At 40.6% G+C, this 17,253-nt stretch overlaps 1 protein-coding gene and 1 long non-coding RNA gene across 2 annotated transcripts in view; one reads left to right on the top strand and one right to left on the bottom strand.

The window, feature by feature from the left end:
* Positions 1–14,252, top strand: part of LOC134796326 (rab9 effector protein with kelch motifs-like) — a 28,844-nt gene extending 14,592 nt beyond the window's left edge. Inside the window, exons 2-7 of the mRNA XM_063768422.1 lie at positions 8,029–8,190; positions 11,498–11,649; positions 11,766–11,958; positions 12,037–12,183; positions 12,595–12,753; positions 13,032–14,252. Of these exons, the coding sequence (XP_063624492.1) occupies positions 8,034–8,190; positions 11,498–11,649; positions 11,766–11,958; positions 12,037–12,183; positions 12,595–12,753; positions 13,032–13,942 (1,719 nt within the window). The 5' untranslated portion in view covers positions 8,029–8,033 and the 3' untranslated portion in view covers positions 13,943–14,252. The remainder of the gene's footprint in view (positions 1–8,028; positions 8,191–11,497; positions 11,650–11,765; positions 11,959–12,036; positions 12,184–12,594; positions 12,754–13,031) is intronic.
* LOC134796328 (uncharacterized) overlaps positions 1–17,253 on the bottom strand; it is a 280,891-nt gene that overhangs the window by 37,054 nt on the left and 226,584 nt on the right. The window lies entirely within an intron of this gene.

Genomic DNA, 17,253 nt, shown 5'->3' with positions numbered 1-17,253 from the left:
AACCTAGTCTCATAGAACCAACCTGTTGTAACTGACCTGTGTATCTGATCTGGTTTACTAAAACGTAATGGAGTAAAATAGCGATAAGTGGCTTCACTATACTTCTCAGACTCAACTTCTAAGATTTATTCGTAAAAGTTAAAACCAAAAATGCTACAAGCTATGTAATAAGTAGGATGGCTGGTCTACAATAGCGTTCGGTAAGCTTCGAGAACTACCTTCTGCTCTGACGACCCCCGTTGTATTCATCCATTCAGGGCCTGGATCTGAAAGGGGTGGATTCTTTGCGCTTTTTGTCGCCAATCTAGGTTTTAATTTAAGTCTGTCTAGCGACTTGGAACCTTTTCTGGTTATAACGAATAACCTGATTTTTTAGAAACGTTTACGAAACCTCTTTCGAATTTTATTGTCACCGATCTTGATTGCCTTTTTATTATTTTAAAGATGAAATCATTTCGCAGATTTGCTCTAATGCTACACATTTTTCAGGTTATTTTAAAACGCTATTAAAATTACGCTTTTAGAGAATAAACGTTTTAAACAAAACCCGTACAAAATGCGTTAAGGGTTTGAGCATTTTGCACGTTTTATAAATAAGAATCTTTAGAGACAATTAGCAACAACGAATAACATCTAATGAACACCTAATCTCTGAATAACTATTAACCTTCTATAATATTATTTGTAAAGACAAATATTTCCAGTCCAATCTACCAAAGCTAAATCCTTTATTATGACATGAACCAAATCCATATATAACCCTTCGCCCCACACCAATAATAAAAGTCAACCCGCACAATGAGTGGCGTTTAAACACGACTGAGATAATTGGCCCGTCAGGTCAGCAAACGAAGGGTTGACCGTCGACGAATGAAGGGTACTCTCCGTACCGTAATCCTAATTATTAATAAGTTGTAAATGAGATTTTTTGGCACGGTTTGAAACTCTATTTCAAGCGCAATTTTCTTCTTATTTTGGGCAGACAGCAGACGTAGACAGCATCAGCGATACAAATTACAAACGCAGGTCAGTATAGAAACACGCTGCACAGTCATCTCGTCACCCCCTTTTGCCAAAAACCCTTCCTTGGTCATTTCGAACACATACAATCATACATATATGTATGTACAATAATATTAGGTACGATATAGGTAATTTCAATGGAAAAGCAAATCTTGAAACATGCAGTTAAAATTAGTATAAAAGGTGGCTTAGTGCGTAGCTCTTAAGCTTTTACAACTCTAGCACACGTGGGGTCCTGACGGGTCCCGCAAGCTAAATATTCCCTTCCCTAATGGGGGGCATGGGGGCATTAATAATAAAGATAGGAAGCGTATAAACGAGTCATAAATTCGGGCCATTTGTCGGTGTTAGGTCCAAGACGGGCTAGATCAATCAGGAAGAATGATGCCAGAAAAATGCTGGAAACTCGGGAAAATATACGAAGAAATCTGTAGAGTGATGTCAAAGATCGATTTGTAAACTTCGAACCCCTCGTTTTAGGACAATTTTTTACAAATTTTAGGACTTCGCAGTCAACTAGGAAACTTTTTAAAAAATAGTTCCGTCCGTCGGCTGTTTAGCTCTATAATCCTTAGTACTATTAGTAGAGAGCTGTAATTTAGTATATGTGTATAAAAATCAGTCACCGCGAGAAATTGTAAAATAAAAACTTGAAAATATAATTGGGGCTACCCCCAGTAATTTTTTTTTCATATTGTGACGGACGCGGAACTACGGAAGCCTAATACTAGCATGGTTCGATGTGCTCTTATCCAGATTAATAAGCGGTTTACTTACTTCTATCTCACACTTCGATAAATGTTAAAAACTCAATCCTATGTGTTACATTTGAATTGAAAATGCTGTAAAGCTTGCAAAAACGCTTTGAAAGCTTTTTGTACTAGAAATGGCGCAGAAATACGAGCTGTGTGATTAAATACGTCGTGTTTGTATCTCGTAACTGGGTCGGAATCCTCTTGATTGATGAGACTAGATCGCTGAAGCGAGAGAAAACTGCTTTTTATGTCTGTGCTCCTGATATTATAGACGTTATAATCCAATTTGTGAATAACAGAAAAAAGCTATACTCATATGCACCTTTTTAGGCTGCTAAAAATTAGTGTGATTATTTCTGTATTTTTACAGTGACAAGCAATTATTGCCAAATTGTAGTTTCTGTCCGCAACATCGTCAGCTTGGAATGATGATGATGATGATTGATAAAAACTACCCTAGGTCCGTCCTCGGGCCTCAAAGGTCTAGCTAGAGTAAGTAGAGTAATGACTTAAAGACACCATAGATTACTTTCCTTCTTTCTTCTTTTTGAAAAAAATTACGAATAGGTATACAGGTTTCCTCACAATGCGATGTTCTTCTCCACCGATTCTCTAGAAATAACTTATTATCGTAGAGGGTAAATGTGCCGATTGAAAATTTATGAACAAACCCCATTAGGTACCTATATGTAAAATTGGGTCGGAAGCATTTATATTACCGCGTTACCCCAACGCATTGTCAAACGAAGTTATCCCGAGTATCCTTCCGGTCCAATATCCCAAGCCGAAACGATTTCAGAAACACCGGTCGGCATACCTGCCGATATTGATCATTCTAGCACAGTAGGGACTAGAGACAGAAAGCCAACTACCTCTGAACATTATTAGACCGAGCGTTAGCGAAGGTCTCCGTTTCAGCTTGGCAAAACAGCTTTCGTATGTCCGGATGTTCTCCTCTACAGGTCGCAATTCTCAACGGATTTGGTGTGAACTGGTTCGATGATAAAATAGTTTTTTTTGTCGATTCAGTTTTTGGATTGTTTTGAAAATAGTGGAGTTCTCCCCTACATTTTATACAGTTTTAAGTTAAGCTCGCGAGGTCTACAGCTCATAGAACCACTAGTTTAAGTGTTATTCAGAATTATTTATGTATGATTCATCATCATCACTGTATTTAAGTGGCTCTAAATATTGTCGACTCCAAATATATTTTTTTACAAAATGCAAATTTCGGTGCTTTACAGTTACGATTATACGATTGATGATATAATTTTTTGGTTCGAATGCTGCTTCTGGCCACGAGCCAACAGCAATGCCCAAGCGTCTAACTTTGGGGTACTTACTCTTCATATTTCACAACTTCAATTCGTGCTGGAGTTTTAAAAGTGCGCTATGCAACAGTTCAAAGTGGATGGATACGTTGGTTAATGGCTGAAGTTGTGAAGGCTTCTGTCTGCATCCTTTGCAACTTTCGCAAACTTCTTTTCTTTCACAAAGTTTTCCCATGGACCGCCAAACGTGAAGTTTAACCAAAAACACGCTCAATATTGGAAATGTTCTTGAATTTTAGCACAGTATTCAGGCGTTTCGAGCTCCTGACGAAAAAGTAGTATTTATTTTCACGAGACCAAAGTTTTACCAACTCGCTACGTTTAATGTTCTATATTTTCAGTTCACTAAGTTACTTGTCGAAATAAATAGCGGTAGCGGGATATCGATGACGGGCTTCCCTTTATTTTGCATAATATCGATTGTCCGAAATACACTTCGCATAGCAAGTTTCGCAGAAACATTTTTAACCGAATGATACTTTTGCATAATTGTATAATTAGCATAACTGTCATGTCGCATAACATTCATATGGCAGAATTTTGAATAGCAGAATACTAATATCGTCGATTTTACATACGCAGAATTGTATGTAGCATAAATTACATTCCACCGAATTTCTTATGGCATATTGCTCATATTGCAGACTTCAATTTCGCAGAATGTTATGCAGCAGAATGAAAGTTCTGCCGAAATTGTTACCGCATAATAATGTCGCTGACTGAACCTACACAAAAGGAATTGCTTCCAGAACTACAGGTTAGGTTATACAATACAATACAAAATACAAAACTTTATTAACCAAGTAGAACAAGCAAGATTGACAAAAGTAGGTAATTATACATTTATAATACACACGTTACATTACAGTTAGATTTTTTTTTTATGTAAGACTATAAGTAGTACCAACGACCCTCGCGAGGGATACGGGCGACCGTTGGACATAAAGCTATGGAAGATTCCCGCTTAACAGTAGCCCAAGTGTAGGTTAGGTTAGAACTGCGACCCCTACTCAAAAGAAACTGCTTCCAGAACTATAGGTTAGCTTAGGTTAGAACTGCGACCCCTACATAAAAGGAATTGCTGCCAGGACTATAGGTTAGGTTAGGTTAGAACTGCGACCCCTACACAAAAGGAACTGCTTCCAAAAGTGTAGGTTAGGTTAGAACTGCGACCCCTACACAAAAGGAACTGCTTCCAGAACTGTAGGTTAGGTTAGGTTAGAAATGCGACCCCTACTCAAAATAAATTGTTGCCAGAACTGTAGGTTAGGTTAGGTTAGAACTGCGACCCCTACATAAAAGGAACTGCTTCCAGAAGTGTAGGTTAGGTTAGGTTAGAACTGCGACCCCTAGACAAAAGGAACTGCTTCCAGAACTGTAGGTTAGGTTAGAACTGCGACCCCTACACAAAATAAACTGCTTCCAGAACTGTAGGTTAGGTTAGGTTAGAACTGCGACCCCTACCAAACGGAATTGCTGCCAGAAGTGTAGGTTAGGTTAGGTTAGAACTGCGACCCCTGCTCAATAGGAACTGTTGGAGTAGGTGTTCATTGGTGGAGTACGGAAAATATTATTCTCATCAACACTATGCCAATGAATTATTCTGCCTAAGGAAATTATGCGAAAGACAGTATGCCAAGTAAATATTATGCGACGCAATTTTTGGCAAAACAATTATTCGATTATAGGATTAAGGATGACTCACGTTAGACCGGGCTGTGTCCGGGCCGGAGCTTCCGGCGCTTACTTTTCTATGACATGACAGGCGATCACGTGATGCTTTCCATAGAAAACGATGCACCGGAAGCTCCGGCTCGGACACGGCCCGGTCTAACGTGAGTCATCCTTAATTCTTCAAATTGACATTATGCCATTGATTCAGCTTTACAAAATTGTGCGAAACAACAGTAGGTATGCCATGAAACTTTTGCATGCAAAAAGTAATTCAGCGGAATGATGATTCTGCCAAGGGTTGGTATGCGAAAGTAAAATATGACAATAAATTTTATGCAACATATTAGTAATCCGTGAGACGTGCATTTTTGAGTTTTTATATGTTTTCCGAGCAAAGCTCGGTCACCCAGATATTCATCCCTAAAACGCATTAAGGATAACTCACGCTATACACTGGCTAAAAATAACTGCATTCCCGTTGCCAGAGAGGATTTGGGATTATACTGAGTAACTTCTACTATGGGACCAACCCCGAAATCGCGAAAAAAACATTAACCCTCCCATCCCTCCCTTCCTCTCTTAGAAAATGGACCGGTCAAAATGTATGAAACAGCCAAATTTTTTACAGGGTGTCAATAACGGCCCGGTACTGGGCCGAGGTGTCCGACACTTCATTTTCTATGACGGGTGATCGGTGATCACGTGATGCTTTGTATAGAAAACGAAGTGTCGGACGCCTCGGCCTGAACTCGGGCCGTTCTAACGTGAGTCATCCCTTAACCCTCACATACCCCATTGACAATAATGGCAATCGAACACCCCATAAACAAAAACATCTTCCAAATCATCACTACTCATTACTTATTACCGAAGCCTCGACCAATATTTACATGTTGTAAGCGATAACACGACAAGAGGGAAAGAACCCCACGAACAGTAAGTAGTTAAGGGAGCATGGGGAGCATTTCATTTGCCCCCTTGCGGGCGTGCACCCCAGGGGTGCAGAAAATGCCTTTGACGCCGGGAATTCGAAGAATATTGCAGGGGTTGCATTGCGCTTTATGTGAAGATATTTTTCATTTATCTGCCGATATTGAGAATACGATTTGATATCGATTTATTCGAATGCAAGATAACTGGTACCGTGCATGAGCAAAATCGTAATAATACATATATGTAAAAGGCAGGATGAGAAACCGTTTTCCTACGGTTTGTATATTTAACCCTTAAGGCAAAACCAAGATTTTTAAGTTTGACGAGAGTGGCGTCGTAGTAAAATTTCAAGGGAGAATTGAGTTTAACAAGTTTAATTGCTTTGAAAAGTGGGTTTATTTTCTCGTTAAGGATGAGTCACGCTAGACCGGGCCGGGGCCGAGCCGGCGCTTCGTTTTATATGGAAAGCACCACGCGATCAGGCGTCATAGAAAATGACATGTCAGACGCCTCGGCCCGGGCGCGGCTCGGTCTAGCGTGAGTCATCCTTTCTACCTACGTAGATTACTTTTAGCTACATATACAAAATATTAAAAAAACACTAACTACTCGTACATAAGATATTTACCGTCATTATTTTATTAACAATTGTAGTTCAATCAACAATAATATTTGCTGAAGTAAATGAATGATAGAGATCATTGACTTTTTTAATTCTGGAATAAGATAAGTTATTCTATATAATATGGTAGGCATTGTCGTTCCCTTACGGTCCCCTTCGTATTTATAAATCTGACAAAGGCCCATTTCATAACCGGGATAAAACTCATGTTCAGCTCACGGCTGAATTTATGCGAGTTATGAGAGCCCACAGAGCAGAATAAGTAGTTTTAAATTGGAGCAGCATGGGGATCTTCGAAACTTATTGGTGGATTATAGTTTTCCGTATTTTTTTACATAAAATAATAAATAATATCGTACAATAATGCTTTTTGCGTGTTTTGTTTGCATATTAGACTGCAGATGTACCTACATATATAGGTACCTAATTTCAGTATTAAAATTTAAAAAAATATGTTTTAAACCGATTTCATCCTCATTTATAACCGTTTTTTAAGGATTTTCAATTCATCTGCAACATCCCCGCGATGAACCGCCTATTTCATGTAAGTAAATATTCTAAAATGCGACACATCAAAGCATAAGTATCTATTTTATATTAGCCTAAAAATAATGCTTAACAACATTATAATTAATACGTTAGATTGAATTGTTAGTTTTATTTTATAAAATTGTTGATGTTATTATTTTTGCTTATATGTAAATTCAATGATGACGATGACGTGTAAAAGTGCCCTTGTGGCCTATTTGCTGAATAAATGTTGATGTTTGATGTTTGATGATGATGTTTGATTACAAACAAAAAGTGGAAAATATAGTGCTCAGACCACTTTGCCGTTACATCAAACCAAGAGTAACGAGATAACTCCACATGATACCTAGACCTAGGTATATGAAGCCTATGTCCTAACTTAGTTATGGCCCACTTTAGTTTCAAGGTTTTACCGAGCTGCCCACTATGCTTAGATCAAGTAGTTTGCTTGTATCACTTTGCTAAAGTGTAATGTTATGTCTCTTCATGGCCTTTCTTGTTTATGACTATACGAGTCTACGGCTCGTCATAATATGGTGTATATGTACATTATACATTATGGTGTACGAGCGTTTCTTTGAGCGCTACTATAAGCAAGACTTTTAGAGACTAGCTGGGGCCTATTGCATAACAAACTACAACTAATATTACAAGCGGAACTCCTTATTTAATAAGTGAAATTAGAAAAGGAGTTCCGCTTGTAATATTAGTTGTAGTTTGTTATTTAATAGGCCCCAGGTAGGTATATTACCTACCTATAGGTACATAGGTATGTAGTATAGCGGTAATTAATTTTCGTTTTAGAATTACAAATAAATAATCGGTCGCTGTATTTGTCATTGGTTGTATCCTAAATTTTTCTTCGTTTTAGACTTTGATGTTATTTTTCCTGATTTGTTTTGATTTTTGTACAATAAAGTGTTTTACTACTACTACTACTTTCATACGGTTTTGCCTATTCACTTCATTGACCATTGGAACGAAAAATCCCGTGACAGTTGTAGTTTTAAAGGTCTGTTGAGATATGGCAAATGCATCGCTAGAAAATGCAATGTAGATTCTCGTATGGCAAATGCGGTTTGTCTTTGCCGTGATTGTCTGTATCTGTGTGATCTTTATTAGTAAATATCATGTCTGATTTTTAATTAATTTGTTGCAGATGAGATGTGGAGTTCTGTGGACGGCAGCGGGAGCGCCGGCGCGGCGCCTTGCGCGCGCGGCAAGCATTCTGCCACGTTGCTCGGAGGCTACGTGTACGTGCTCGGTGGAAGAGGGGGAGGGGGCTCTGTGCCACTGAGGGACTTCTGGAGATACTGCTTGGGTAAGCTTATAAACCAGGGTTTAAGGAGCCCTTCTGCCATTCGTGGGAGGAATGTTTGCGTGCTTGGAGTCTGTGGTCGAGGAGTAAGGCAAGCACTCTGATACTGACTTTAGATAGTTCCTAGGTGGTACAAAGGGCCAAAATACTTGTACTAAGCTCACTAAAGGATGACTCATGCTAGACCGACCCGAGCCCGGACCGAGGCGTCCGACTCGTAATTTTCTATGACGGCTGATCGGTGATCACGTGGTGCTTTCCATAGGAAACGGAAGGCCCCGGCCCGGTCTAGCGTGTCATCCTTAAAGGAAACATTGGGAAGAATGTCTACATGCTAGCTCGGAAAAATAAAAGGTGAGGTAAGGCTTAGGTAAGAATGAAAGGCATTAACTAGGGTTACAGTCTGGGAATTTATAAATTCACTAAAGTCTACATTCTCCAACAAGATAACAAGCAGCACTTAGATTCAGGCCGTGCGAGTCGATAGAGTTTAACGAGGCTCGAGTCGACGAGAGCCGACTGGGCCGAGCGCTCCGCTGGCTCGTTAACGTCCATGTTCGGACCTATCCCACCCCGTTAACATGTTTTATCGTGTTCGAATAAAAGCAGGGTATATTTATTTAACACATTTAAAATCCAGCAGATGCATGATGGTTTTGCTACATAATTAAATCTCCACAAAACACAATAGAATGAGCTTCGTCTGCCAACAAAGCACATTTATATTCGGCAGAAGTATACCTACTATGAAAAAATGTTTCCTGAATAAACATTCGTATACATAATACAATAAGTAAAGCCCGCCTCCATACATCAGTCATCCTAAACAATACATTTGTCTGAAGCCGACTAAACCCATTTACGAATACGTCACTCAAGTCACAATACATTCGGGGTAATATATTTAACCCATATTTGCGACACGCTCTGAGCAAATGAGACATCATGTTGTTTATTATATAAGCCTCTAGGTAAGTATACTATTTTTCGTTAACCCGCTCCGTGCAACCGGGCCAGCTAGCGGACGCCCTTAAGTACTGAGCTTGCTGTGGGGCTTGGTAAAGTCATATAAAAAAATATTTTCCCAATAATCGACTGACTCTGCCCGACTGAACCCGTTTAGTCAAGAGCCATAGACGATCGAAAGCCATTCATCCCTTCGCTCATTGACGTAAATCCACAGATCGGTAACCTAAGATGGAGCATCGAAAACTACTCGCGATCATCACGGTTTGATTAGCACTACCTAAAATTATTATTTAGTATGAGATAACGAACGATCATTTTATGCTTACAACGAAAATAAAGGCCGTGTGGATAATCCGTACATATAGTCCCCATGTTCGTTGCAGGTTGGGTATTTCACATATACTTTTAAATTTCTTGGCGGATGTACGCAGGTTTACCCACGATATATCGACCTCTGGATTGACTCTACAGTAGATACTTAGTCTTATAACTAATAATCAAAGCGGGTCTTGGCCTCCGAAGCGAGAGCACACAACTTTTCACGATCTTGCGCCGTTTCCTGATAATTATTGGCTTGAAACTGACGCAGATCCGCTTCCACACTGTCTCCCCAGCGCTATCTGGCCCGACCTACCGGGCGGCTACCAGTCGGTCTTCCCATCAGGTACGCCGCGTCTTGGCAGCCCGATCCTCTCCCATTCATAATAGGTGACCGATGTGAGGTTTATATAAATTATAAAATAATTATATTTGTGTAATCTTGCGGTGTACTAACGTTTCATAATGCAGTGTCTGTGTAGTCTGTGAGCCTAATCAGGTCGAGAGCGGCTGCCGAGCTCGAATCAGCCGCTTTTCTGACGGCTCGGCAGAATTAATCGGTGGTTGCCATCTAGAAACGTGTCTCCTTGAAGTTCTTGACTCAGTTTAGCTTTGCGCTGTCTCTTTGTGTGTCTATTGTATTTGAGTTTCAGTAGTTATGCTTTATAATAGGCTATTTAGTATAACTGAATTTACAGAATGGCTAGAAGAGGAAAGAGGAAGTTAATCGACGACAAATCAAAACTAAGATTACGTAACGATAACTCATGCTACTTTCAGTCGACATCAGTACTTTTTGTACCGAGACTGACTGAAATAGCAAGACACGTTCGTACGTTTCCGTGAAAAAACTATGAAAAATAATTATGCTCTACATCGACAATACTTAACATCGACACGATAATACCTAGGTATAGGTACCTAATATAAATATTTGGTATACAGGGTGATTCAGGAGACGTGAGCAGGACTAACACTGCGCATTTCGTAAATTATAAGCAACTGTTTCGTATCAGTATTAGTAAGGTTAACGTAAATTTTCTAGTCGTGTTGAAAAAAAAAGTTATTAATTTATTTACGACATGCATGGTCACCCTAAAATTAGATTACTAAACTACCGATATTCTGTGTCAAATTGAATGTCATCACTGTCATCACGGTATGGTTACTTTTGAAAACTCGTATCTCACTCAAGTTGACAGTTTATTTTCATCGTAATCAAAATGCTGTCATTACGGTTAAAGAGGTTTTGTGTTTATTCATTAGGTCTTGTAGGGTGACCATGATGGTAGAGAATTAAATTTGCCCTCACCAAAAAGTTAAGAAATAGGAAAAAGTGTGGTTGTTTCACCTAAATACGACGGTGATCGATCAATTATCAGTTACTGAGTGTGCAGGATTAATCCTGCTCACGTCTCATGAATCATCCTGTAGATATGATATTTCTCGTAAATGTTAATCCTCCTGAAAATCAGCTTAGAAATCCGTTGAAATCTATTTAGCTGAAAAGGAATCGCTTTACGAATAATAAAAACATTTTCCGTATATGATAAATGGGAAGTAGGATAAATAAAAGACATCACATGAGTCAGCGGAGGCGCAAATCCTAACGATGTCATTAGTAACGGCGACTGAACCGAGATGCCGGCCTTGCAATTATATTTATGCTTTAGTTAGAATTACGAGAGTCGTATTTAAGTATTATGTTGTTGGTTTATAAAGTGCCGTTGTTGAAAATGCTAGTCGTTCATATTAATATACACATTCTTGGCTTAGTTATACTAGCAATGCGGAAGTAGCAGAACATTGTCAAAAATTCCGTAAATTCTGGAAACTTTCATGAGAAAATTCTCATGCAAGTTTCCACTAAGAAAGTTCCCGTTCAGATTAGGAATTATTATTACTCAACTCTTTACGAACTCTTTTTAACAGGGTGCACAATAATGTGTGTACAGAAATGTCCGTCATCATTAGAGATTATTTTACAAGATTAGTTATAACAGTGATTGTTCTTTTGTTACAGCCACAGGAGAATGGGAGCGTCTAGCGTGCCGCGGCGAGCCACCGCCATCTTTACAAGAACACTCTTGTACCGCACACGGCAACAAACTTTATGTTTTCGGTGGCGAAGCTGGTGCGCTGGGCGATACACCACTTTGGGTGTATGACACAGAGGTAACTATTTACAATCGTTACCTCTGCTTTTTGCAGTTTTCATAGCATCATTTCCGGGACCCAACACGTACTACGGATTTTTAAAGATTTTCACTCGGTTTATTTCGTCATTCCAGCTCGGTTCATGGCGCAAGTTGCCCGGCCAACCGGCGCCCCCTGGACGCCGAGGCCCACGAGCCCGCGGCGGCGGAGCCGGACCTAGGGGAAGACGAGGACATTCTGCTCACGCTCTGAAGGATTGTCTGCTGGTCTTTGGCGGTTATAAGGATTTGAGGGGATCTACTAATGAGCTGTGGGCTTTTCACTATGGTAAGTTTTATAAACATAAGCACAGCTGGACAAAAACTTCTGTTAATTTATTGTATTCACCCTTATTTTCTGTTACAGAATCGGAATCCTGGCACCAAGTACGAACAGCCAATGCCGGCCCGGCCCGGCACCGGCATGCGGCTGCCCTGCACGATGCAAGGCTCTACGTGCATGGAGGACAGAGCGATTTGAGAGCTTGTGCTGATCTGTGGCACTATGACACTAGTAAGAAAGAACATCTGCCTCTCCTCCATTTATTATAGTCGATAATATTTTTTTAATTTCTTGTCTGTCTCTTCGTCTTAGCGTTTATTAATTTTGATTGTACCCTCACAGGTACTACTTTTGGATCATAAATGGTTGTTTCCGATTATTTCCTTCTCCAATTCGCACGATCGTATTCAGCGTCCCTTTTATAAAGCTTAGTCTTTCCCGGTCCATATTCATTTTCGAACCTGGTCACTATTTCACAAGAATCGGTTGATAAATGCGACTTATACCTACAGAGGTGAACATGTCGCAAAATAGAAAAAAAAATTTTTTTCAATCTAAAACAGAGATGCCTAGTTGAGATGCCTTACTCGCGTTCGCTTAATGAAACAAGCGAAGTTTTCTAAGAAAATATTTGTTTTCCAGTGTCCCGAGTATGGACGGCAGTGCGTCCCGCACGCGGCTCCCGCGGCTGGCCCGGCGCGCGCGTCGGCCACGCGGGGCTGCGCGCGGGGGCCCATCTTTACATCTTTGGAGGGGAAGTTGACGGTCATGCTTCCAACGAGTTGTGGAGGTTTCACTTCGGTATGTATATGTATACGTACCTGCACCTACTACTTTTAAATACGCTACGACAAAGCTAGTGAAAGAACTTACTGATCCCTCCAGGACAGCGTCCATAAATCTTTGAGAAAGCTCAATTCGAATTTTTCGAAATAATTATGCATCTATCAAAAAGAGCCCAATATTTCTCCACCTGTACCTATATATCGCGAAATCTCACTATTTAGACAAACAGTAGACAAGCGTCATGATTAGGTTTTGATATATATTTCCTGTCTGATTTCTCTTTAATCTTCCAGCGACGGAGACATGGGAGCGCATCGTGCAGAGCGTAAACTGGCCCTCACCTCGCGTAGACTGCTGCGCGCTCCTAGTGCCCGGCGCCCCACGTCGAATCCGTTCCGCCCCAGCACCTACTCCTGTCGCACCCCGTCCAGACCCCCCCGCAAGTCTTCTCAAGGAACTTTCCAGACTATCTTCCATACATATGCGACGAGCCGCCCGCTGTAGTTATTCCGCCCTAGGCCAAGACTCCACGGAAAGCTTAGCCAACTCCCAGCTATCGAAATCCCATTCCTCATACGTCATAGAACGCTCGAGCGACGCCGGCCCTAAAGAAGCTGATGAGGCCGAACGCTTCCGTTCTGATATCTCTCGGGAACCTATATCAGTGCCAGATTTCGCCGATATGATCCTTCCAACCCCAGTTTTATCCCCTATTGAGGCAGCTAAGCTAGTCTATCTAGACTCCGATGAGGAGGAAGATATGAAGCGTGAAATAGAGAGTATGCGCAGGAAAGATGATGTTCAAATGCGACGGCTCGATACGCCAAAAGTCGTAGCGATTCCTAAATCTGCCTCAGTCAGGTTTAGTAAAGACGTGACTACTACCGAAGAGGAGGAGGGTGAGCTGTCAACCTCAGATTACGCTAGTGCTGAGCGAGTTAATAGACTATCAGGGGCATCGCTTGGGTTTTGTAATCCTCACTACTTAGGGCCTGACGTTCGAGCGTTGGCAGCATTGACACCAGATTCAGGAGTAGGCGCGGGGGATATCGAGCTGCACGATTTAGGGGAACGCCGCGCTCGAAGCGCTCAACGCAATGGAGGAGATTCCCAGCTACATTTACTTCTGGTGGGGGGTCGAGAACCCCCCCACGTGGCTCGACTCCAAAGCCCCCTGTCCCTTTGGACTTACAGGCTGTTGTAGATTCGTCCGTTCTTTGTGCTAGACTTAAATATATTTTTCTCGTAAGTGAAGTTTTTCGAGTGCAAGCATTGAAGTTGCTATTTTTGATGTCTGTTGCGTCATTAATTAACATAAGGTGTAAAACGGATGAACGCCGGTTTCACGCGGTTTCTAAAAAAGTACCAAAACCATTTTTCCATCATTAAAAATCAAGGTAGGTAGCCGTCAAAAAGCAACTCCTATGCAGAAGCACTGTATTATAGGTAGGTACTTCTAGCGACTCAAAAGCGTAAAATGTGTTTTCTTTTCATGACGTGTTGCATGTCCAAACTGTGTTAACTGACAGAGTTAATTATAAACATCCACTGATATGATAGTCAGTTAAATGTTATCGTCGAGTACTTTCTTAAGTACTACCTATGAGAGATGAGAGAGATACTCGAGCATTATGGTGTCCGTGGTATACCACTCGCGATTATTACTTCCTTCTTAGCGAATCGATATCAGGCTGTGGAGGTGAATAGTGAGAGGTCAGTAGCTGAGCCGATCGGTGATAGATCAGTTCCCCAGGGGTCTAACGTAGGCAATAACCTGTTTGTTCTACTTATGAACGATCTCCCCTATGACTCACCTACGGTTGATTTTGTCATGTATGCCGACGATATTTGCGCTATAGTAAACGCGGAAAATAGGGCACAACTGTGCGAGAACGTCCAATCTGTCACCTGTAGACTTTTAGGGTGGTTTCGGGCAAACGGAATGATCCTAAATCTGGATAAGACAAAGCTGTTAGAGTTCGATCTTAAACAACCTGTAGCTACTTCTACCGATAATATAGGTAAACAGCCTTATGCAGGTAAATGTACAAAATGTGCCCCTGCCGACAACTAATAGCGCATGTTTTGTTGGTTTCATCTTTGACCGAGGCCTTCAATGGCAATGTCAAATCGATAAGGTGTGCGCCAAATTAAGTTCTGCACATTTCGTCATTTCTCGCCTTGTGCCCAACCTGTCACGCCCAAACATTGTCAAGGCCTACTACGCGTATCTCCATTCAGTCCTGTCATACGGACTAGAGCTGTGGGGCCTCGCTGCAGACAGAGACCGGCCATTTGTCATTCAGAAAAAGATTATTAGGACAATGGCGAGAGTTGCCCCAGATACACCTGCCCGCCAACTTTTCATTAATTTCCGCATTTTAACACTCCCCTCCCTGTTTATTCTCGAGGTGGCAAAGTACGTCCGAGCGAACTTGTCTTCGTTCCCTAAGAAACAGTGGAACAGCAAAAGATTCCGGGACATTCGCCAGCATGACTTGGACCAGTCCACTCATCGCCTTAGGAAGACTGGCAATAGTATACACGTAGTTGGCATTAAGATTTACAATAACATCCCATGTGACATTAAAAACATGAACACCATTTCGGGTTTTAACTCGCGCTTGAAATGTTTATTGGTTCGGAAGGCCTATTACTCCCTAAATGAGTTTATTAACGAGAGCAATAAGACCTGACATTTATTAATTTTTTACTTATATAAAAATATGAACATTCCATCTTTTATTATGCAAATTGACATGTAATTTTTTTAGTTAATTCTATATTATCCTTAGTTCATTAAGTGAATTGTATATATAAATGACAATGTATGACTATTACTGAATAAATGATATGATATGATATGATATGATATGTTAGTGTTAATTTTCTTAAAGGATATTTTAACGCGTTTTACGCTCTTGAGTAAGTAGGTACTTCTAGCGTTGGCAGTAAGCCTCGTCGTAGGATAACTTAGGGATCTGTAACGTCCAATTCTTCTATTGATTAATTAGGTACAATCAAGAAGCTTACTTATATTAAGACTGGAGTTTACACGTAGACGAAATAATTTTGTGACATGTTTTAATGTCGGCAATGAGGCTTCTGTCCACTGCAATCTTGTTACTTTCCCACCGTGTAGAAGGTTGATAACCAAACCTAATTCCTACCAAGGTCAGATTTACCTTGGACCGTCAGAGGCTTGGTTGCCAACTGTGTAATATGGGTTTTATGCTGGTTTTATGTTGTCTCTTGTTTGGAGGATTCCCTTGCTAATTTCTGACACCCTTTATTACCGGTCTATGGGTTAAGAAAATCACCGGATCACCGGAAAGTATGAGTCGTATTTCCTTGCCTCAAATATTATAGTTCTAAGTACAAACTCTAGACTTAATATAAACTCCTTGTCTACAATACGCTAAGGCGTAGCCAACTCAAGTATTATAAGGAATACCTCTGTACATTAAGTTGTTCGTTGTTTCCGTTGTTTTTATACTGTTTTATTTGTAGATCGTTTATTGTTTTTACTCGGTAAGCTTGACTACGTTTCATTGTATGTACGTATGATCAGTCAACAGGAAACAGAGACCCTGACAATATTTTTTCTCGTTATCTTTAGTTAACTCTTTGAACGCCACGCCTACGCCTGTCGTGCTCAGCTCTTCATCGTAAACATTGTCGGAATGCACGAAGTTTTATATTGGACTGTAGAGCATCAGTTGGCGTTGACGCCTTTGGCGGTAAAAACATTAAAAAATAAAGCAGCGAATATTTTTGAAATCAAATAACAATTTTGGGTTCTAGACCTAGATGCTACTTAATTACTCTGTACTTGCTTTACCTTGTGTACCTACCTATAATAAACTACTAATTATTTTGGCTTACTGGTCTATTCGTCTCAAAATTTGAGGTTAAGCATGAGCCTGTTTTGGCTGTTTTGACAGCATAGATACATTAAATACAATTTTATATAGATAAATAATAATTAAGTATGTACTATCTATGTAATGTCAGACTAGTGATAATAGAATAGCACAGCGTAGCTAACATACAAAACTTTGTATATTCAGCCAAATTGGGTGAATTAATGTCAGTCTCTGTACCCTCGTTGACTAGACTAACGGTGGCCGCACGTCAACCGCAAGACTGATAGCGTAGTGTAAAGTGTGGTACCTACTGTTTCGTATGTTGCGTTGTCCGTACTTAAAGTTTATGCACGAGCTTCGAGAGGGAAATGTCACTGCTGGAAAGTCGTCCACTGGCTGCGATGTCCGCTTGTAGTTTTGCTGTAGAATGTACCTACAGTCGCCATCGGATATATTAGAGCGACCAAGGTGCTCAAAAACATCTGAACCAACACTTTAACGCGTTGACACTTGGCATATTTTGTGAGCGCCTTGGCTGCTCCAATAGGTACATCTTGGCAAGTGTACACGAGACGCGGTCCAAGAAATTAATTTCGGTTACTCGAAGCTCGTGCATGGAGATGTATGGCTGTCTGTTTTGTTCCGTACT

The sequence above is a fragment of the Cydia splendana genome, chromosome 13 (genome assembly GCF_910591565.1).
Source record: "Cydia splendana chromosome 13, ilCydSple1.2, whole genome shotgun sequence".
NCBI lineage: Eukaryota > Metazoa > Arthropoda > Insecta > Lepidoptera > Tortricidae > Cydia > Cydia splendana.
The sequence above is the reverse complement of the archived record's forward strand: the minus strand, read 5'-3'. Positions and strand labels throughout refer to the sequence as shown.